We start from the raw sequence: 23,869 nt of genomic DNA, 5'->3' as shown, positions 1-23,869 counted from the left end.
GTTTTTACTTTATGTAGTGGCCATTTGTCGACTTCATCCAACTTAAACAAACAATACTCAAACGCCACTGATGCACCGTGGTCGGTATTTTTACGCAGCCAGAAGAGAGTGGATTGTCCATGCAGGATTCCGATTTTTGTGTTTATTGAATAAAGCAAACAAACGAACAAACAAACGAACTAACAAAACTCCTGTCGTGCTGTCTCTCCTGTGATGTGATATGCTGGTAAAAACTATACGCCCACCCCGGTGCATGCTGGTCCTATCCTTCTACTCATATATATAGCAACAGGTGCCCACAGTAATTACCCAAAAAACAATATAACTAAACAAATTGCTATTAAAGAGAAAAATAATCTTAATATACAAAACATCTACAATAATTAAACAATACTACTTATAAATGAAATAACAAAATACAATATCAAATAAATAGCTCCAACAGTTGTGTAATAAATCTGAAAGTAACTCATTCTGCTGAAATGTTGTCTTGAAATGTTTTTTTTTTTTTTTGCAAAAGAGTCACAATTTGACACGAGGGGCTTATTTGATTGTCTTTTAGTTCTTGTCTCTTAACAAAATATCTTAACAAAACACATTCCATGGAAATCAATTAAGCAGGAAACAGACAGATGTTTGTGACACTCAAAGGAAGAACACAGTTTAAGGAATAGCAGTTTATTGATAAAATGCTGACATGTCACAATTTATTTATTTGCAGGTTTTTGAACATTGACTTTTCATAAATGTTTCCAAAAACAGTTGACTTCACTCTAAGAAAGATGATTAACAAATTGTTTTTCTGAATATTACATGTAAGATTATGTCAACAAAATTTACTGTTCATTTTTTTTTGCATACATTTCAAGAAACTGATTTTTTTTTTTTTTTCACAATTTCAGTGAATTGCTCTGATGAAAGAAAACAACTTAAATAATCACTACAGTCCCACCCACTATGTTTGATTGCTGCAGTGCAGACACACCTCTACATTTACTGTCTAGAGGTGAATCATTATTTAAACTCACACAGCTCAGCAGAGTCTCCAGGAGATAATGGAAGCCACAATCCTAGAATGTTTCATAAACTCAGCTCTGGTTCTGGGCTCTGCTTGAGGCAGTAAAACATCTACTTCAGTCACTGCCAGAGAGATCTTGCCTCACTCAGAACAGCCTCCAGTTTATCTCTGGCCTCTGACACCGCCGCTGCCACATCCTTAAAGGAGCGCAGAGGATGGATATCAACTCTGGGTAGGTCTTCAGACTCACTCAGACGGGACAGTGAGGGGTAGTTGTTCAGGAAATGGAGGTGATCCTCTGTGCGTGAGAGCTGGTCCAGTTCAGCATCTTTCCTCCACAGGTCAGCGATCTCCTGCTGCAGCTTCGCCTCAAGCGCTTCAGCTTGACTCACTTGAGTTTCCTGCTGGGATCTGATCTGCTGCTTCACCTCAGAACTTATTTTCTCAATCAGACGACTCAACTCACTGAACATCTTCTCACTGTCCGTCACAGCATCGTCGGCCGAAAGGTTGATAGTCCCCACCTTCTGTCGAAGCACCCTGACGTCGTTCTCTCTGTCCTGGACTCTCTGCTGGATCTTTTGCCGACTCGCCCCGAGCTTCGTCTGCCTCTCAGCCCTCTCTACTGCAGCGGAGACGGTGTCGTGGCCTTTATGATCATCCATGGAGCAGAGATAGCAGATGCACTGCTGATCAGTGCGGCAGAAGATCTTCATCACCTCGTCGTGGCGAGAGCAGATGTACTCCTGGAGCTTTAAAGTGGCTTCAACCAGCTTGTGTTTCTTTAAAGGGGCAACATCGTAGTGAAGCTGGAGGTGTTGCTCACAGTAGGAGGCCATACACACCAGGCAGGACTTGAAGGCTTTCAGCTTCCTACCAGAGCAGAAATCACAGGCCACGTCTCCAGGTCCCGCATAGGAACAATCAGATGAAGCAGCTTGATGTTCTAATTCCTTCAGTTCCTCCACTAACTCTGCTAACACGGTATTTTTCACCAGGACAGGCCTCGATGTGAAGCTCTGCCTGCACTGAGGGCAGCTGTGCGTGTTCTTGTTCTCCTCATCCCAGCAGTCTTTAATACAGCTCAAGCAGTAGCTGTGCCCGCATGGGATGGTCACCGGATCCTTTAGAAGATCCAGACAGATTGAACAGCTCAGTTTTTTTCGATCCCGCCAAATCCCTTGCTGTGCCATTTCTTCTCCAGACAACAGCGAGTGTCTGTAAGTTTCACTCTGTTTCCAGATAAAAGCTGTGCGCTCATTTCCTCAATGTGTGTCCATTGATCTGCAGTGTGTGGAGACTCTCACAGTTGATCACATGGTGTCTACACCCATCTTTTAACTTGCAGATCTGTGAAAGGGGAGGGAACGACACACACCTGAGCTGAGTAGACTTTGATTATCTTATAACGCAATTCTGTTGGACAAAAACAGATTTTTAATTCAATTTTTTTTATAAATACAATATATTACATGCATAGTATCGCATGAAAATGGCAGTAAATATAACTTTAGAATCATATTTTAAAATGTTATTAAATTATTAAAATGTCAATGTAGAGCGTTTGTTTTTAATGCACTTTTTAAAGAATAGATGTAAAAGTGCTCATTTACTTGATGTTTATTCACTGATCTGCAGTGAACGAGCTTTCCAGCTCACAAATTTAATCACATGTTTTTTATGAAAGAGGAGGGAACAACAAATGTTGGAGCCAAATAGACTCGGAGTTTGTCAGAGCAGGAGGAGCGGGTTGTTGCTCCCAAATACTTAGGATCGGTTTAATACTGAATTTCATGTATGTACTTGTATACATGTGACAATTAAAATACATTTTTTGTGCTTTATTCCCTAGAAGTGTCACGATGAGGCTTTGCCTCCTGTGTCTTTCTCTGTGTGGCTCCCTCCTGATTACATTCATTCAACTCACCTGCCCAGTCCACCCAGCTGCCTTCCATCTAACCCAATGAGCACTAACCCGGATTTCAACGTTGATTTCTGGTTGAAAACGCGTTGAAATGGGGTCTGAACGTCTTAGACCTATTTTCAACCGGCTAAACTACGGTTACAATATCAACGTGTCACAAAACACCAATTGGTTTTAAAATATTGATGGTTTGTTCAGTTGTAGGTTGAAAGAGACGCGATTTTGGTTATTAAGGAAAGCAGGGCGCACCACTAAAGTCTGCAAGCAGCCAGCAGAGGGCGCCAATGTTACACACAACTCCGTGTGTAACATTGTCTCGTGGGGAACTAATGATAACAAGTTGTAAGTTATATTTAAAGGAGGAAATAATATGAAAATGATAAGGATTAGCAATAACTTAAATAATATAGTAATATTAGCAACCAATGGCCAGTGATGGCAAGTGGAATCATTACCTCTGTTACATGTGCAGCAAGATGTTGGAGATGTTCTACCTGTGCACTGTACTTCTGTAGTCTGCTGGGGGAGCAGCATTGGAGCCGGAGACACCAACAGACTCAACAAACTGGTTAAGAAGGCCGCCTCCATCATTGGCTGCTCACAAGACTATCTGGAAGAGGTGGTGGAGAGGAGGACACTGAAGAAACTATTATCCATATTGGATAACCCGGACCACCCTCTCCACCACCTACTGCAGGGACAGACTGACCCAGATACAGGAGAACATTCTGCTATAAGACTCTATAATAAATCACCTCTGAACAGATCATCCTTCACATGACTACAACACCGCTACACTGTCTTTGCACTACTGTTTAGTTGATCTAGTTAGTTCATTTAACACTATTCTATTTCATACTGTGCATTTCTTATTTTATTGTCTTTATATTTAATATGTTCTACTCTGTTATTGTATTGTATATGTTGTGCATGTTTCATTCTTAATATTTTATTTTTACTCTGTTACTTCGTTTGCTGAAGTTTATCTTTGCTGCTGTTATAAACTAATTTCCCCCTGGAGATGAATAAAGTATATAATTAGTATTATTAGTTACTATTATTAAGTACAGTGATCACCTGTACAGACATAAACTTCTCTAAAGTCTCTCCAGCTGTTAAAGCCGACTGACATCTGATCCAGCTGTGATCATCAGCACCATCATCAGCAACAGACGTCGCTTCACGTGACGCAACTGAGGAAAGGACGTCTCATGTCTCTTAAAACATATTTCCTCGTTCCTCTCTCCTCGCATGGTTTCCTCCATGCATCCCTGGTGGGAGGGACTAAGACGCAAGGAAAGGACCCAAGTGAGGGAAACGGGGATGCAATTAAGAGACTTGGGATGTACCCCTCGTTTCCTCTCTCCTTGCGTGACGGCCCCTCCCTTCCTGTTTCCTTTAGTTTCACTTCTGGAGCTCGTGGTGTTGCAGCTTCTTCTTCTCTGCTTCTAAAGGTTAGTGAGCGACTCTTCTCACTGAGGGACTCTCGGAGGACTCTTTGGTCAAAGTCTCGTGAGAAGAAGTTACAGAAATACTTGATGTTTTTCTTCAGTCAGCTGAACACATGGATTTAAAGCGAAGTTTAGTATGTGCAGTATGACGTCATCCTCCGCCCTAAAGCTACCGCACATCATTCCAAGGAGTACTTCCGGTCCGGATTTCAAAGTAAAGGATCGCGTGAGTTCTAGTTTTCGTTCTTTACGATTAAAGAACAGAAGAGTGATTTAAGATCCTGTTATTTATTATTATTAAAGCTACAGTCAGATATAATATGAAGTATTTTACTGTGTACTATTTGAATCCCACATTAAAGTTAGACAAAAATAATGAATCTTGGTCTCTGGAAGCAACTTTGACATTAGATTATTCAAAGAGTACACAGTACTTTATTTTATTTACTTTTTACATCATCTGTTTCTGTAACCTTTAATGTTTTTATTGTATAAACCAAATAAAACTGGTTTGTATTTTGTACATTCTAACTAAAGTCCAGTGTTGCTGGTCTCTGAGGGAGTCTGCGTAGTCTCCATGAGGTCAGAGAGCTCTTCTCCTGAGAGGCTGACAGCACTGAATGATTGAGATGAATAACAGAGCTGCTACAAGCTGAGCTTAAATTCATACAGAAGGAGAGAGAGAATGTTATATATTATATGTATTATATGTTATATATATATATTCAAAGAGCAGTTCTGTGTAGCACCAGGGAGAAGAATATGTTCCAGCAAAAGAAGACAACTGTTGATCTTTCATCAAATGTGAAGAAGATGTGCTCTCTACTTCAGATCAGGTGCGTTGTTGTAGCTCACTAGCTTTGGTCATGGCTAACAAGCACTATGTATACGCCTTACCAGAATCAACAGGACACCTTTACAAAGTACTGCTTGAATGATTGCTAGTACACAGTACTGATGTCATTGCATAGACAGGTTATAGGTTTTGTTTGAACATGCTGTTGGTCTTTTGTGCATTCAGAGCAACAACAACTAAACTAACTGCTTGTATGTGAACACGTACAGTACTTTGTTAATAAAGCTGACTCTGGTAAAGATGACATTGTTCCTCAAGTTCTCCAAAAACATATCTTTGACATTTCTGTTTAGCATTTTCCTGTTCTTGTCAGCATACATACATTATGCACAATAATACTATTTTGAATAGTTGTCGTGGCATTCTGGTGTAGGATTACTACACCACCTGAGTTTGGTTCCAATATACAATATAAATATGAGAACCAGGACATGGAGCCAGATGGTAGCATCATTAAACAAGAAGTACTTCATGAGATCAGGAGTCTGTATGCTTAAGCAGTAATACTTGTTGGATGGTTTAACCTCTTAAAGGATTTACTACCTTCAGTAGACTCTATAGGTCTATGCTCCATGAAACATGCTTCCAACCTGGAGGTGGAATAAACCCACTGTGTGTTATTAACAATGTGACGTACTGATCTGCAGCAGGCCTCTTAGTGTGTGTGCAGCTTGGTAAACATTAACTGATATCAGGTGAGTGTCACACGGAGCAAAGGTTGACTCAGGTGAGTCCGGCTTCATTGGGGAGTTTTTAACGTCACAGATGGCAGCACAGAGGATCTCACCTGGTGAGTAGAAACAACTGGAATATCAATTAAAACAACCAAACGTGTGTGATTGTAAAGAAGTCCACATTGTCAGATTGATGAGTAAAGACTGATTATTACTCCTCAGGTGTTTGCTGACTGTTCAGGTGATCAGCTGGAACACAATCACTGTTTGTTACCAAAGTCACCAGCTGACCTGAGCTGAACACAATCTATTCCACCAGTAGAATCTGTGACGGGAGACTGTCAACCCACGAGCACACACACCTCAGGTGAGTAATGACACGGAGGTTACTGTTGGAAGTGTTTCATCATGATGCTGAACTCTAAACAATCTGCTTTAAAACGCTGTGAAGTCTTCTACAGTGTAAATCATTTATGATGACACTGAGAAACGTGTTGATGCCTTTTATGATTCTAACAACAGACTGAAGGGTTTGAAGATCAGACTAAAGGTGAACGAGGAAGTTAGATCATCCTTTGATAAATATTACAACGGCTATAAAAAACGACACGAGTACAAGTTTTACCAGCGTTGATAAAACATTAACTTTGTACCACCGTCAACTCTGTTACTGCTGCTACTCAGAGTACAAGCTCCTACAGGACATTTATATTCAGAGAAGATTAAAGATGAAATGCTGTTTATAGCTCACCAGCTTCAAACTTAATGATTATATTCAAATGTATTTTTTTTGTCTGAGAGTTACGAAATGCTTTTGAGAACATTAAAAATGTGTTTAATTCTATTGAACTCATGAAAAATTAAATATAGAATTTGTCACTGGTCTTTAAAGGCCTTGTGTATATGTGACAACAATATATCTTGTTTACATATTTATATTCATATTGTAACTTCAGGTTTTTAATATTATCTATGTGTACATCCGTTTCCTGCCACTTATCCAGATTGCATTAGTGGACCACATTATTATTTAACTGTTAGAATTCTAGTAATTCTGCCTTTATAGCTAAAAACAGTTCTCATTAAATCTACATGGAATGTTCCTTCTGAACCCGTTTAACACCAAAACCAGACATAGTTTGTTAAATGAGTGTAAAGTCTGATTAGTTTGAGTTGTTGAAAACACATCAGACTACAGTAATGAAAGAACGGTCAACACCGATCAGAGCCTCGTGACATCACTGAGTGAGAAACATGTGATCAAGACCTTTATAGTCTCTGATCTGTGATCATGTTTCATTGTAAACAACCAATCAGAGGAGAGCTAGTAACGTTAGCAGCACCGCTAACGGCTAACCAACGGGAGGAGAGCTAGTAACGTTAGCAGCACCGCTAACGGCTAACCAACAGGAGGAGAGCTAGTAACGTTAGCAGCACCGCTAACGGCTAACCAACAGGAGGAGAGCTAGTAACGTTAGCAGCACCGCTAACGGCTAACCAACAGGAGGAGAGCTAGTAACGTTAGCAGCACCGCTAACGGCTAACCAACAGGAGGAGAGCTAGTAACGTTAGCAGCACCGCTAACGGCTAACCAACAGGAGGAGAGCTAGTAACGTTAGCAGCACCGCTAACGGCTAACCAACAGGAGGAGAGCTAGTAACGTTAGCAGCACCGCTAACGGCTAACCAACAGGAGGAGAGCTAGTAACGTTAGCAGCACCGCTAACGGCTAACCAACAGGAGGTTCACTTCAGTTACACTATGATGCCTTCAAGCTCTGCTCAGTGAACATGAGTACTGGCTGAAGGTACATTATAACGTTATCATGATGTGTTCACATGTCATCTGTAAAATGTAGTTTTGGTGATGAACTTGAATAAATCCAGTAGTTTGAAGATGTTTTCACATGAATATAAAATAGATATTAGAGATGAATTATGAGCTGTTTAACTTCCTAACACGAGCTCTAAGAACATTATTATACTTCATTAAACATAATAATAAAAATATTTATTATAATCAATACATTTCTTTTTAATTTCCTTCTCAGTTGAATTGTGTGTTTTTATGAAAACAACACTAGAGATGACTTTATTGTCCCGAAGGACATTTGGACACAGAGAGTGTCTGCTGTTAAACAAATACAAAAAGAATGTGTCGCCAGTCTTGACTCATCCTGACTTTAAGAGACTTTGAGGATCTTAAATTACTCTTCTGTTCCTTAACGTAAACTAAAAGACACACGATGCTTTACTTTGAAATCCGGACCGGAAGTACTGATTGGAGAGATGTACGGTAGCTTTAGAGCGGACGATGACGTCATACGGTACCTATGAAACTTCATGTAGATTAGAACCAGAACTCAGTGGTTATATTTATTATTACTGTGATGATTATGATGATGATTATTATAATTACAAGTATTATCATTATGATTATTATGATTATATGATGATTCTTATAATTATCGTTATTATTATTATTACTAACGTACTTTAACTCCTAGAGATTTAACCTGATGGACTTCAGATCCGATCAATCTGCTCTTGAGACCTTTACAGTGAAAAGTGATCAAAAGATCATAAAGTTATGAACTATGAACAGGTGACATGTCACAATAAAGGATGCACACTACATTGTGACAACACATCAGTAAACATCTGCAGATGAGAGCTCACAGTGTTTCATTGAAGGGTTCAACTAACAGCCAGTTAAGCCCACTTTCCTCTCTCAGCCTCTGGATTCACTGCCGGTCCTTTTCTCTGGACTCCTCACTCGTCTCCTCTGCCAACGTGTTCTACTAGATTACTGTCAGACCTCCAGGAGACACAGAGAGTTTAGAGAGCTGCTTTTACTTTGACAGTCTGTTATCTTACAAACACTGAAGCACGTTCACAGCTTACATTACTTCCTGTTTGTAGCTGCTTCCTGCTCTGACTGGATGTAGTAGACGTGGAAACAGAGGAACATTTCAAACGTTGAAGAGCTTTTCAAAGTCACTCAAATAGAAGTGAAAACTGACGTCATCCCCAAAGAAAGGCCAATAAAAAGCCAGATGAAGAGTCTTCCTCTAGTCTTCAGACAAGCCAACAGACTAAAGAGCATTGTGAACGTCATCTCTTAGAGAGGACTCTGCAGCTCAGAGTGACAACAACATGGAAACTGTCCCATGAGTGTCTTTAGTATTGAGGTGAATGAGCTGTGTGTGTTTGTCATGATGAAGAGAAATAATGTTGTTGTGTTTGTGTGAAGGTGTGGACTCTGCTATGAATCAGTGTGAGGACAGAGAGGAGAGAGTCCCTCCCTCTAAGACCAGCCACACCAAAGCTCAGAGGTGAGATGACCATCTCTACCTGTCCATGACTCAAAGTCTTTCATTCACTGACTCTGTTTCTATACATGTGACCAGCATCCATCAGGGACCAGACTGTCCTGGACCTGGACCTGAACGTGAACATGAACCCAGCTGTGTGTCCATGAATAGTGACCGGTCTATGGGTCAGCCTATAGACTTCAAAGATGGACGCCACTCTGTTGATCAAAAGTGAGGATTTCAAACTGATGGTGATGATGATGTTAATGGTGATGATAATGGTGATGATGATGATGGTGATGATGATGATGACGAAGTCAGAAGGACACTCAGGTAAAACTCTTTTACACCACATGGTTCCTCTCTTCATCCTGATTGGACAGCATTACTCTTCAACCATCATGGTCACCTCACTGCATCACTTCCTGTCTTTGCTGCACTGAATACAGCTTCAACATCAACACTGAAACATTTCTACATGAAACATTGATTTCATACTAAACGTCTCCTAAAACTACCAGAATACTAATACACTGAGTACAGTAGGTTTATTACATCACTGAATGTATCTGGTGTTTCTATCAGGAGGAAGCTGGAACAACCTGGACCTGAACCTGGACATGAACCTGAACCTGAACCTGAACCTGGACCTGGACCTAAACCTGGACCTGGACCTAAACGTAAACGTAGACGTAAACCTGGACCTGAACCTGGACCTGGACCTGAACCTGGACCTGGACCCAGCTGTGTGTCCATGAAAAGTGACCGGTCTATGGGTCAGCCTATAGTCTTCAAAGATGGACGCCACTCTGTTGATGAAAGGTGAGAATTTCAAACTGATGATGATGATGATGATGATGACGTTATTTAAATAGCACCTTTTCAAAATAAAGTGACAAAGTGCTTCACAATAAAACGTGAAAGCAAATAAGAAACACAATCAAACAGTAAAATAAGATTTAAATAAATAAAATGCGTCAGATGTAAAAATAAGTCAAACAGTAAAAGTGAGTCTTCAGAAGAGGTTTAAAGAGGAACCTGAACGTTCCGGCCTTAGATTAGCAGGAAGAGAGTTCCACAGCTGAGGGGCCGGACAGCAAAGGCCCGTTAGTACGGTGTGGTGTAGAACTATATGATGGTACGAGTGAGGGCTATAATACTGAAATAAGGAAATGTGAGGAGAGAAGGTTTGTCTTTGGAGTATTTATTCTCTGTGCAGAGAAGGTTCAATCATCCCACTGAGCTCCTGTGTGCAGTCTGAGGGATGAAGAGCCCCGTGTGCAGGTTTCTACATCTTATAGAGGACCAGTGCACAAGGGTGGGGGGGTAGGAATTCTCAAGTTAAGTTTACTTACTAGTAAGAATTGATTTTTCAATTTTACTTGAATATTTCTCCCTTAGACATAAAATGTACTTAGCCTTTGATAGTAATCTTTACTCAGGCTACCTTTGCATCTAATTACAAAACTCCAGTAAAATCAATTCGGTGTTTCATGTATATTTAACTAGCTTTACTTTACTTTTTCTATTGAGAAATATTAAGTAATATTTAAACAATATATCTTTTATCTACTACTTCTCTACACAACTATTCAAATATGAATGTTGCATTTTTTAAACTGGGCTACTGTTAATTAATGAAATCGTCTTAACATCAGGCTTCTACACAACATCTTTAAACTGCAGCAGCTTTACTTGTTAACTGGTGAAAGAGGTCACTGCTGACAGACACACTCCAATACCAACATATAGAATCTGGTTGGCATTGCCAGACAAAACATTTCTAAATCAGTGCTGCCAATAAGAAATTTAAGGACACAAACGTTTAGTCATTTAACAAACGCTTTTAATTTGATACGATGGGTATTGCTTGACAACACTTAGATACGCAGATGAAGCCCATGAGCAGAAGGCGGGCCTTTGCCACACTTTGACAGTCATCAAGAACCTCTCTTCCCTCCATGACGACGAACACATCGTCAGGAGTGAAGCCTTTCTGTGTTGCATTTCCATGGATCTTCATGATTCAATGACTTCTTTGAAATTCAAATTTACTAATGTTCATTTTTACGTCATCGAGTCTGATGTGTTCTCAAAAAAGGACAATAGTGGAGGAAACTATTGAATGTGTTCAAATGCGTCATTATGTATCTATTCTCAGTGTATATGAGCCCAACATCATTTTATATAATATTAATATATGATATCTAAACTTTACCAGGCTGGGTGATTCCAGCATGGGTCTTGGTTCCTGCAGCTCCGCCCTTTGTCCCAAGTATCTCCAGAAAGTTGGTAGTGCAATTGTCCAATTTCGACAAGAAGGTTCGCTCCAGATGAACTGTGGTTATTCTTCTGAACTCCTCATTGATCTGAAACAAAAGACAATAAAACAACATGATCAAGATGAGGTACCTTGCTAAAACAATGAATGCAGTAGTCCTCCCAGTATAATGCAGCAACACAAACTACGACTTCAAATGTATATGTCGAGTTAAAGTATAACAGTACTAAGTTGAGTTTACTTTGCGTCAACTGTTGATGTCAACTTGCTGAGAGTCAACGTCCTTTAATATCCTGTGAAATATATAGAGAATTATGTTAAAACATGAACATTAAATCTGACTTTGGCTTCAGTCTTCATATTGATAGCATGTTTTATCCCCACACAAAAAACCAGCACATAAACAAGCCAACATAACGTTAATACTGAGATACACAGCAGGTCTGGTCATGTTGATATGTGACACTAACTCAACACAGTACTGGCACCTTGTTTCATGCCCAAAGCCTTCATCATCAAGGACACCGCACTGGATAGAGACATAAGAGACCAGTTTGAAACTGATGACAGAAATATAAGTTACTGTAAAAATATGTCAGAATATGATAGTGACAAAATATTGTTAAGTGTATTAGACTCGCTCTAAAGTCACTAACTCCACCACACATGGGATATGTGTCAGCACAGGACCAGAGGGTGCTTGTTGCTGCTCAGCTATGACTCCCCGTCTTGTCACATTTCCCTCATTCGACCTCGGCTGCACTTGAGGATGTGAGAGAGCGCGCTGTGTGCTGACTCAGCACAGCAAAGCACCTGTGTGGCAGAAGTGAGCTTCACTTAACTCAGTGGTTCTCAAACTCTTTCTGTCGCGCCCCACTTTGGAGGAAGGATAATGTTCATGCCCCACCGCCCCAACAAAACTGTAACAAAATGGTCCATGTTGAACTTTTATTGAAATAACATTTTGTGACTCCTCCGTCTGTGCTTTTTCAAATAATAGAATAAAGAAAATTGTAATTACTTTCAAGTAAACCAGATCGCTCCATCAGACAAAAACAAACACAATGTGCATCACTTTGTTAGAACAATGCAAATAAAGTTCAATCTGTGCAAGAAATAACTAATATTTGGCAAAAAATAGCTTATTGTGAATATCTTTCTAAGATAATAACAACAAACTGCAACCTGTGAAAAACTAAACAAAATGAGTGCAGATATGTGTCACACATACCAGGAGCATTTTATTTTAAATATGAGCTTTAAGATGTAGCATTCTAAAAGTAAAATAACAGCTGTGATAATAATAATAGCTGCACGTGGGACTGTTGGGACTGTTGGTCCAACATCAACACTGAAACATTTCTACATGAAACATTGATTTCATACTAAACGTCTCCTAAAACTACCAGAATACTAATACACTGAGTACAGTAGGTTTATTACATCACTGAATGTATCTGGTGTTTCTATCAGGAGGAAGCTGGAACAACCTGAACCTGAACCTGGACATGAACCTGAACCTGAACCTGGACCTGGACCTGGACCCAGCTGTGTGTCCATGAAAAGTGACCGGTCTATGGGTCAGCCTATAGTCTTCAAAGATGGACGCCACTCTGTTGATGAAAGGTGAGAATTTCAAACTGATGATGATGATGATGATGATGACGTTATTTAAATAGCACCTTTTCAAAATAAAGTGACAAAGTGCTTCACAATAAAACGTGAAAGCAAATAAGAAACACAATCAAACAGTAAAATAAGATTTAAATAAATAAAATGCGTCAGATGTAAAAATAAGTCAAACAGTAAAAGTGAGTCTTCAGAAGAGGTTTAAAGAGGAACCTGAACGTTCCGGCCTTAGATTAGCAGGAAGAGAGTTCCACAGCTGAGGGGCCACTGGCTGTGGTCATCACAGTGAACAGTGTGATGAGAGGACATGTGAGCCCTTGTTGCTGTAGTTCATCTCATGGAGCAGAGGCTGCATGTAGCATACCCTGCCTCATCAACGTATTTAAAACACTGTGACAGCAGGAAGCTGTACTCACGTCTGTTTAGACCTCCACCTTTATCCAGGCCCAGCTCCACCTTTATCCAGATCCACCTTTATCCAGGCCCACCTCCACCTTTATCCAGGCCCACCTCCACCCAGCTCCACCTTTATCCAGGCCCAGCTCCACCTTTATCCAGGCCCAGCTCCACTCACAGCTCAGCCCTGCGTCAAGCTGCGCTACAGACAGCCTCCTCTTCATGAAGCTCTTTGACCTCATCATCTCATCAGTATCATCCTCATTCTACTTTGAGTTAAAACAAACAACCTGCAACCAGATGCGCCGGTGTTCCGGTTTAACGTTAACGAGTGACCGCGTGAACTGAACCCAGCAAGTCTGAACGGTAACGGAACATAACGGAACTTAAACTGTAACGGAGGGAAAGACGGTGTAGACATCTGAACGCTGATTGGCCAAGACTCCACACGTCACATCAGAGATGTTTTATTGTGAAGATCACGACATCACCTTTTCTCCTCGTCTCACTCCAATCTGAGAAACGCTGGCTGGCCAGTTGACCCCCCCCCCCCCCCCCAAAAAAAAAGCTCTACTGTTCTACACGATGATATATTTTGATTCAAAACGGCGAATTTCGCCTAAAAGCGACAAGTTTGCAGGTATGAATACAGTTCTTGAAATAAACAAATTCTGCATTTCCCCCTGCGCCCCACCTGCAATACCGCCGCACCCCACAGTTTGAGAACCACTGACTTAACCGAAGTAATTTGGCCCTCCCCTCCCCTCCCCGGACGGAGCGCAGCTGGTCGAGCAACGTGTCCCCAGGCCAACAACTTTTCAAGGGAGAACCCTGTAACATCGTGACCAAAACCACCAAAAACAGCCACAAAATGTAGCGCCGTGAGCCATGTCTGTAATGCTGCCCCAAGTTAGCTAGCACGATAGCCTAACTAGCTAGCACGCTAAACTGACCAGTTCACTACTCTTCAGTGTTCACGACTCAAACACAGACTTGACCGAAGGCTCAACAGCAACGTAGAACATTAATTAAACATATAACCTACCCCACTGGCTCCCGTCCATGAAGTTCCTCTCCTCAGGTGAAACTCTGCCGTCTTTGTCCAGGTTAGGGTTAGGGGTTGTCCACCCCCTGAGACACGCTATAGGTTGCCAGGTTTCACTCGTATTACCCAAGTACAATTTACTTTGTTGTGTCAGGTAGTGCATTCAATACAGTAGTTTAGTAGATATTACTTGGTGTGAATGATCACAATTTAATTATAAAAATGAGGATATATAATTACAAAGAAACACCAAGTAACACATTAAATAAAAGGTGATATTTTAAAGTAAAATCACTGAAATGATAATTTCTTGTAAAATTTACAAAAATAATCGAGGTAATAATTACAGGGCCAAAAAGTCTTTATTTTCAGTGTGTTATACATTGAAGCACACAAGCTAAGTCACAGTAGAAGAGTACGAGCACAGGGAAGATTATCACAAAGGCTCTGCCTGAAGATCTCAGGCAGCAGCTCATAAGGAATCATCAGATCAGATAAAAGAAGGAGCCAGGTCGTTCAAGGCTTTCAAGACGAGCTGTAACATCTTTAAGCATGAATGACTCTCTCCAGGTTGACAGAGAGATTTCACTAAAGTGGGTTAGTGGTGAAGGTAAACAGGAGTCAACATCAGGCTCAACAAGGTCAGTATTAAAATGCTGCAGAATCTCCAGGATTTTATTTTGAAATGATTTATAAACTCCTCACATCTCTGGTGTTGAATCAACTTGTTGGCTAAGATCATAGTTTATGGTTCTAAAGAGGATTGTGACTCTGTTTAGTGACCAGATTGTAGAAATATGAGTTCTTTGCTTCTTTAATCGTTTGCTGATCGGTCGACATTAGATGTTCTAGCGATGCAACGGACCCACTGAGTTTATCTTGTTTCCACTTTGGTTCTGCCTTCCTGCGTTCTTTAAGTTCCTCTCATCTTCATTAAACCATGAGAGAGAAGAAGGATTCAACTTGTTACATCTGAATGGAGCTCTGGAATCTAAAATGTTTGTGCAGGAACTGTGAGACGTACCGAGGAGCTCCTCTGTAGAGAGGCCAAGTTGTTCATTGGTGTTAAAAGTCGTGCGTGATTCAGTGAAAGCAGAAGTTTAGGGGGTGGGAGTGAAGCATTGTGGGGGTTTGTGATCAGGAGAGAGGAGTGGAACCTGGATAAGCACTGCCTTGTGATCACTTAGATTCACATCATCAACACAGAAACCAACCCAGAGCACAAGGTCTAAGGTGAGTCCTCTGTCATGCCTCAGTTGATTCACAAACTGTCTCAAACTAAAAGAATCTAAGAGTTTGATAAAGTCAGAGGTAAACGAGGAAGAGGAGCAGCAAACATGGATATGAAAATCACCAAGAATAAGAACTCTGTCATATTGTTCCATAATGAAAGATCAACAGTAAGATTAGTGGGTCTGTAAATACAACTAAGATATTCAAAGCAGGAGAAGCAGCCGATCCAGAGAGAGGAACGACTGAGAACATTTCTGTGAATCACTGCATGACTCAATAAGAGGTGCATTCCTCAGAGCTAGTCCAACATTCTGTGATCATAAAAAAAGTCAACATTGTCGTGATAATTGGCAAAAATCATGTGATTAATCGCGATTCAAATTTTTTATCGTTGCCCAACACTAATCATGACAGAACACAACATCTTTAACTGATTGTTGTATTTGTGTTAATGGTACAGACACAATGTGAGCTGATTGTTCATGATTCCTCCACAGAGAGGACCAGGAGAGCTCAGAGGTTCCCAGAGGTCAGTCTGCCCAGCAGCATCAAACACACCTGGACTCCATATTTATGGTCTGTACATGTACAACTACTTTTACATCTATTGTGTTCACAATCATCTCCATGATGCACTTTGTAGACCAGTGGATTGTCAGTCTGTCCAACATGGATCTGATGTTTGCTTCCATGGTTTTAGTTTGTGTCATTCATAGAATATTCTGTTCCAGCTGCTGGAGGAGAACATCGTCACTTTTGTGAAGAACGAGCTGAAGAAGATCCAGAAGGTTGTGAGTTCAGATTACCCAGAATGCTTAGATCAGAGGGAGGATGAGGAGGTGCTGGACGGTGAGGATGAAGAGCAGAGGAGGAGCAGCAGAGAGGCATTTGTGAAGATCACAATGAACTTCCTGAGGAGAATGAAGCAGGAGGAGCTGGCTGACTGTCTGCAGAGCAGTAAGAGGATTTCTCTAAAGATTTAACATGCTGGATAAATGGGACGTTTACTAACGTCTCAAGAGATGGACCAACATATATTCAGATATGTTGACATATTTGTCTAATAATTTATTCATTGATGTTCTTTGTTTTTATTCAGGAAGTCATTCAGGACTTCCTGCTGCAGTTTGTCAGCGTGAACTCAAATGTAACCTGAAGAAGAAGTTCCAGTGTGTGTTTGAGGGAATCGCTAAAGCAGGAAACCCAACCCTTCTGAATCAGATGTACACAGAGCTCTACATCACAGAGGGAGGGACTGCAGAGGTCAATGATGAACATGAGGTCAGACAGATTGAAACAGCATCCAGGAAACCACACAGACCAGAAACAACCATCAGACAAGAAGACATCTTTAAAACCTCACCTGGAGGAGAGGAACCAATCAGAACAGTGATGACAAAGGGAGTGGCTGGCATTGGGAAAACAGTCTTAACACAGAAGTTCACTCTGGACTGGGCTGAAGACAAAGCCAACCAGGACATAGAGTTCACATTTCCATTCACTTTCAGAGAGCTGAATGTGCTGAAAGAGAAACAGTTCAGCTTGGTGGAACTTGTTCATCACTTCTTCAGTGAAACCAAAGAAGCAGGAATCTGCAGGTTTGAAGAGTTCCTGGTTCTGTTCATCTTTGATGGTCTGGATGAGTGTCGACTTCCTCTGGACTTCCACCACAATGAGGTCCTGACTGATGTTACAGAGTCCACCTCAGTGGATGTGCTGCTGACAAACCTCTTCAGGGGGAAACTGCTTCCTTCTGCTCGCCTCTGGATAACCACACGACCTGCAGCAGCCAATCAGATCCCTGCTGAGTGTGTTGATATGGTGACAGAGGTCAGAGGGTTCACTGACCCACAGAAGGAGGAGTACTTCAGGAAGAGATTCAGAGATAAGGAGCAGGCCAGCAGGATCATCTCCCACATCAAGACCTCACGAAGCCTCCACATCATGTGCCACATCCCAGTCTTCTGCTGGATCACTGCTACAGTTCTGGAGGATGTGTTGAAGACCAGAGAGGGGGGAGAGCTGCCCAAGACCCTGACTGAGATGTACATCCACTTCCTGGTGGTTCAGTCCAAACTGAAGAAGGTCAAGTATGATGGAGGAGCTGAGACAGATCCACACTGGAGTCCAGAGAGTAGGGAGATGACTGAGTCTCTGGGAAAACTGGCTTTTGATCAGCTGCAGAAAGGGAACCTGATCTTCTATGAATCCGACCTGACAGAGTGTGGCATCGATATCAGAGCAGCCTCAGTGTACTCAGGAGTGTTCACACAGATCTTTAGAGAGGAGAGAGGACTGTACCAGGACAAGGTCTTCTGCTTCGTCCATCTGAGTGTTCAGGAGTTTCTGGCTGCTCTTCATGTCCATCTGACCTTCATCAACTCTGGAGTCAATCTGCTGTCAGAAGAACAAACAACCTCCCGTTGGTCTGAAGTCTCTAGAGGCAAACCTGAACTAACACATCTCTACCAGAGTGCTGTGGACAAGGCCTTACTGAGTCCAAATGGACACCTGGACTTGTTCCTGCGCTTCCTCCTGGGTCTTTCTCTGGAGACTAATCAGACTCTCCTACGAGGTCTGTTGACACAGACAGGAAGTAGCTCACAGACCAATCAGGAAACAGTCCAGTACATCAAGAAGAAGATCAGTGAGCATGTGTCTCCAGAGAAAAGCATCAATCTGTTCCACTGTCTGAATGAACTGAATGATGGTTCTCTAGTGGAGCAAATCCAACAGTCCCTGAGTTCAGGACGTCTCTCCACAGATGAACTGTCTCCTGCTCAGTGGTCAGCTCTGGTCTTCATCTTACTGTCATCAGAAAAAGATCTGGACGTGTTTGACCTGAAGAAATACTCTGCTTCAGAGGAGGCTCTTCTGAGGCTGCTGCCAGTGGTCAAAGCCTCCAACAAAGCTCTGTAAGTACAGAGAGAGTTAGATTCATATATCATAACTTAAATAAGCTGCTGTCTTTTCTACTTATTGTTTATTTTTCTTCATCATTGTCTCTTCAGACTGAGTGGCTGTAACCTCTCAGAGAGAAGCTGTGAAGCTCTGTCCTCAGTTCTCAGCTCCCAGTCCTCTAGTCTGAGAGAGATGGACCTGAGTAACAACGACCTGCAGGATTCAGGAGTGAAGATGCTGTCTGGAGGACTGGAGAGTCCACATTGTACACTGGAGACTCTCAGGTGACCCTGTCAATTACTTTTATTGGACTAAGTACTAAGTTTAAAGTTTACACACAAACAGCTTGGTGATGACAGTAATACACATAAACCTTCCAGCCCTCACAGTTCCCTCAGATCATGTGACTTGTGTGTTGTTTTGTGTGTTTGCAGCATGTCAGGCTGTCTGATCACAGAGGAAGGCTGTGCTTCTCTGGTCTCAGCTCTGAGCTCCAACCCCTCCCATCTGAGAGAGCTGGACCTGAGCTACAATCATCCAGGAGACTCAGGAGTGAACCTGCTGTCTGATGGACTGAAGGATCCTCACTGGAGACTGGAAACTCTCAGGTATGAAGAGGCCTGCTGCAGCCACAGACAATCAGTCTGATGGAGGAGGTAGAGCTGGAGACTTTTTCTCTGTCACACTGTCAGCCTGGTTAATATGACCCTGACACACCAAGCTGACCTCAAACTACCAGAGACTCATCAAACTGTTTGTGTCCCACATCAGACCATCAATACAGACAGAAGTAGTCAGGGAACAGTAGCCAGGATGAGCCCAAACAGGGAGGGAAGGTGATGAATCTGTTGTTTTTCTGGAGCGTTGTCTTGTTTCAACATTAGAAAATAGGACAGTTGTGTATCCTGACACGCTGACGGGCATCATGGTGGGTTGACATGAGTCAACTTCATCACGCTGCAGGTTTGTGGGCTCATATCAAACAATAGATGTTTTGATGCTCGTGTGTGTTGTCCTTTAGTCCAGACATTATTGTGAGAAGACAGACAGAAACAATCTGTTTAAAGCGTCTTGATGAATCATCACAATAGGAATGTTTTCCTGTTTTAAAGGAGTTCAGCTTTACCTGGTTGTGGTTTGTTTTGCACTGAGAGCCAGTTCCCTGGCTGATAAGAGTCGACTTGTTGAAACTACAGGTGACAGTCGGCCACAGACGCTCAGTGAAGAACCAACAGCTGATTGTGGACATGGTGTGTCAGAGCCCAAAGAGGTTTATTGAGGACTGGACCAAAGTTCTAGGGGGACACAGGCAGTGCTCTGTGGCTGCAGACGGACTTGAACTGTAATATTTTCACCCCCAGATTACAGATGATAGAAACCAGTGTTGACTGTTGCTAGGAGACGGGACGTGAACAGCTTTGTACATCCAACCATCCCCCCCGACCTCCTCCATCAGAGGGTTTGTGGCGCTGTAGTGATTTCAGGATACTTCCTCCTTTACTTCTGAGAGACAACAGTCATTATTACACAAACACAAGAGGTCGCTTGTCAGGACCAAAACATCCAACAATCAATACTTCTATATTGACAACGGATCAGCTGACTCTGTGTGACGGTGAAGAGTCGTGTGGTGGTGATGAACCCACAGAGAACTGTCTCCATCTCTGCAGCTCTACGCAGCTTTTTAGCCTCTTTTAGCTCCTAGTTTTGGTTCTGCAGCACATTTCCTGTTTGGTTGAGTCTCAGTGTTTCCAGCAGCAGCTGTTTTCATCCAACAAGCTGTGATGAAGCCACTGTTCACTACCTGCTCAGCAGCAAACAGCAGACAGACTCAGTTAGAGACGAGCTGGTGAACATAGTGGAGCATTTAGCAGCTAAAGAGACAGATGTTTCCCTCAGGAGGTGGTGGAGACCAAACACAGAGCTACAAGAGAGAATAGTGGACTTCCATTCATCAGGTGACACAAACACAAAGACTCCTGATGAGTCATCATGTTGATGTGTAACTGCTGGATGTGGAAGCAGCTGTTGATATCATGTTAGACACAACTACTTTATAAGATGTCACATGTTGTGTTTACAGCTTGTTTTCACTGAACCACAAGTGGACAAAGAAATCAATTGATGCAGGTTTAAACATGTGATTCACTGACTGACTGTAGAGGAAACTGAGTGTGAAATGGATGATGGTCAATATAATACTGATAATAATACATCATGAATAAGTGAAGATAATGAGCTGTCGTCATGGGCCAATCAGAAGAAGCTCCAGTGAAGTCAAAGAGTATGAGCTGATGAATAATAAGTGCTCCATGTGAACATGAATAACAAAGCTCTGTGTGTGAGAGCGATGTAATGTCCATGTCTCCATGCTGCTCTGACCCCCCTCCTCCTTTCAGGGTGGAGCCTGCTGGAGTCCGATGGTCCAGACCAGGTCTGAGGAAGTGTAAGTGTGCTTTGAGTTTGATTCATGGAAACAAAGCATCTTCAAACTGTGACATCACTCATTCACATCTCTGATGTCATCATCAAACAGATGATAGATTAATAACTGCAGCTGTGTTGTCTTGTTCTCTCCATCAGATTCCTGTGAACTCACACTCGACACAAACACAGTGAACAGAAACATCAAACTGTCTGACAACAACAGGAAGGTGACACATGTGGAGGAGGTTCAGTCATATCCTGATCATCCAGACAGGTTTGATGTCTATCATCAGCTGCTGTGTAGAACTGGTCTGACTGGTCGCTGTTACTGGGAGGTCGAGTGGAGAGGAGACGTTCATATATCAGTGAGTTACAGAGGAATCAGGAGGAGAGGAGACAGTGATGACTGTTTGTTTGGAAGGAATGATCAGTCCTGGAATCTGAGATGTTCTGATGGTCTTTACTATGTCTATCACAGTACGACAAGAACACCCATCTCCTCCTCCTCCTCCTCCTCCTCCTCTGGTAGAGTAGCAGTGTATGTGGACTGTCCTGCTGGCTCTCTGTCCTTCTACAGAGTCTCCTCTGACACACTGATCCACCTCCACACCTTCAACACCACATTCACTGAACCTCTTTATCCTGGCTTTGGGTTCTGGTCCAGGTTCTGGTCCAGGTCCTGGTGTCCTTCCTCAGTGTCTCTGTGTTCTCTGGAGGAGGGAGAGTCTCCTCCTGCTAGAGGAACCTCCTCTCTGCTGACCAGATAGTTCAGTGTGTACAGGATCACACACAGCTGATGTGAGTTGGTACCAACCTGATCTCTCAGTGGTTGTAGGTGCAGTTGGAGCAGGTGAGGGGTACCTGAGCTGGTCTGGACTCTGGGGGGTTGAGAGCTCTCTGGGACTTGTGGTGTTGCAGATGGATGTGTGAAAGAGCTGAGCGAGGTCCATGTAATGACCTGAAATGATGTGTTGTCTGAGAGAAGCTGTGAAACATCTTTGACTTTGTGTAGAAAACTGAACTTTGTTGTCTTGAAACATTTGTTTGTGTTCAGAAAAACCTCCGAATGTCAAACAAGAGTCTTTCTGGATCAAATTCAGCATCTGTGGAACAAGAACCACAAGTTGTGAAGAGTTGTTTTGATTTGAACAAACTAAATTCATCTTCTTTGATCATCGTGTAACAAATGAACAAACTTTGAGAAGTGACGTTGAGATCAAAAGAAATCAAAGTTTTGGATGATTCTAGATAATAAAGCACATAAACATCACGTCAAAGCAGAAATGTCCAAATCCATCAGAACACTGTATCAAATGAAGGATTAGTTCAATGCAGCTTCGTTCTTCACGTGGTATTGTTCACTTTGACTTCATTCATCACTGACTGTGTGCTAGTTTGATGAAACTCATAGAAACAAATCAAAAGAGACAAAAGAAGTTTGAACCAAACTACTGATCAAGAACCAACTCGGCTGTTGATTCAATGAAGATATATTATAATGCAGAATGTGTCATGATTTAACTTTTCATTCTTTGGTTTGTATTCTTACTGATCATGTGATCATTTAATGATGATCATGTTTCACTGATCTTCATTCATGTATTCATGTGTGATGTGTGACGAGGCTTATTGGTGATCTGAACTTTTGAGGTTTTTGACATTTTATCTTTTATTTTCTTTACTTTTTACATCATCTGTTTCTGTAACCTTCAATGTTTTTATTGTATAAACCAAATAAAACTAGTTTGTATTTTGTACATTCCAACCAAAGTCCAGTGTTGCTGGTCTCTGAGGGAGTCTGCGTAGTCTCCATGAGGTCAGAGAGCTCTTCTCTTGAGAGGCTGACAGCACTGAATGATTGATATGAATAACAGAGCTGCTACAAGCTGAGCTTAAATTCATACAGAAGGAGAGAGAGAATGTTATATATTATATGTTATATATATATATATATTCAAAGAGCAGTTCTGTGTAGCACCAGGGAGAAGAATATGTTCCAGCAAAAGAAGACAACTGTTGATCTTTCATCAAATGTGAAGAAGATGTGCTCTCTACTTCAGATCAGGTGCGTTGTTGTAGCTCACTAGCTTTGGTCATGGCTAACAAGCACTATGTATACGCCTTACCAGCATCAACAGGACACCTTTACAAAGTACTGCTTGAATGATTGCTAGTACACAGTACTGATGTCATTGCATAGACAGGTTATAGGTTTTGTTTGAACATGCTGTTGGTCTTTTGTGCATTCAGAGCAACAAAAACTAAACTAACTGCTTGTATGTGAACACGTACAGTACTTTGTTAATAAAGCTGACTCTGGTAAAGATGACATTGTTCCTACATTTCTCCAAAAACATATCTTTGACATTTCTGTTCAGCATTTTCCTGTTCTTGTTAGAATACATACATTATGCACAATAATGATGACCATCCCTAGTGACCAATGGCGTCCGACAAGGTGGAATACTGTCACCTGCTCTTTAATCTATATATGGATGATCTTTCGAAAAAACTAAAAGAGTGTAAGACAGGATGTATGGTGGGGGAAAGTCTTGTTAACCATCTGATGTACGCTGATGACTTAGTGGTCCTGTCTCCTTATAGCGCTGGTTTACAGAAATTGCTCAGTCTGCTCACGGTATGGCGTGCAGTATGACATCAAATTCAACTCTAAAAAGAGTGTTATCCAGATTGCTAAACTCAAGGAGGATCAGAAGCTACA

The 23,869-nt window shown here is 41.7% G+C and overlaps 2 protein-coding genes across 2 annotated transcripts; one reads left to right on the top strand and one right to left on the bottom strand.

Annotated features, from left to right (window-relative positions):
- Positions 1 to 662: 662 nt before the first annotated feature.
- On the bottom strand, positions 663 to 2,398 carry LOC142964550 (E3 ubiquitin/ISG15 ligase TRIM25-like). Its single transcript, XM_076104915.1, has one exon. The coding sequence runs from the start codon at positions 2,209 to 2,211 to the stop codon at positions 1,138 to 1,140; it is 1,074 nt and encodes a 357-aa protein (XP_075961030.1). The 5' UTR covers positions 2,212 to 2,398; the 3' UTR covers positions 663 to 1,137.
- Positions 2,399 to 4,122: 1,724 nt separating this feature from the next.
- Positions 4,123 to 23,476, top strand: LOC142964546 (NACHT, LRR and PYD domains-containing protein 3-like). Its single transcript, XM_076104906.1, has 12 exons — positions 4,123 to 6,290; positions 9,175 to 9,256; positions 9,332 to 9,466; positions 9,821 to 10,057; positions 12,990 to 13,142; positions 16,317 to 16,395; positions 16,551 to 16,776; positions 16,919 to 18,734; positions 18,831 to 19,004; positions 19,155 to 19,328; positions 21,120 to 21,166; positions 21,304 to 23,476. The coding sequence occupies exons 2-12, from the start codon at positions 9,189 to 9,191 to the stop codon at positions 21,912 to 21,914; spliced, it is 3,720 nt and encodes a 1,239-aa protein (XP_075961021.1). The 5' UTR covers positions 4,123 to 6,290; positions 9,175 to 9,188; the 3' UTR covers positions 21,915 to 23,476.
- The last annotated feature ends 393 nt before the right edge of the window (positions 23,477 to 23,869 follow it).

The sequence above is a fragment of the Anarhichas minor genome, unplaced genomic scaffold (genome assembly GCF_050575085.1).
Source record: "Anarhichas minor isolate MPS153535 unplaced genomic scaffold, ASM5057508v1 ptg000030l, whole genome shotgun sequence".
NCBI classification, from domain to species: Eukaryota; Metazoa; Chordata; class Actinopteri; order Perciformes; family Anarhichadidae; genus Anarhichas; species Anarhichas minor.
The sequence above is the reverse complement of the archived record's forward strand: the minus strand, read 5'-3'. Positions and strand labels throughout refer to the sequence as shown.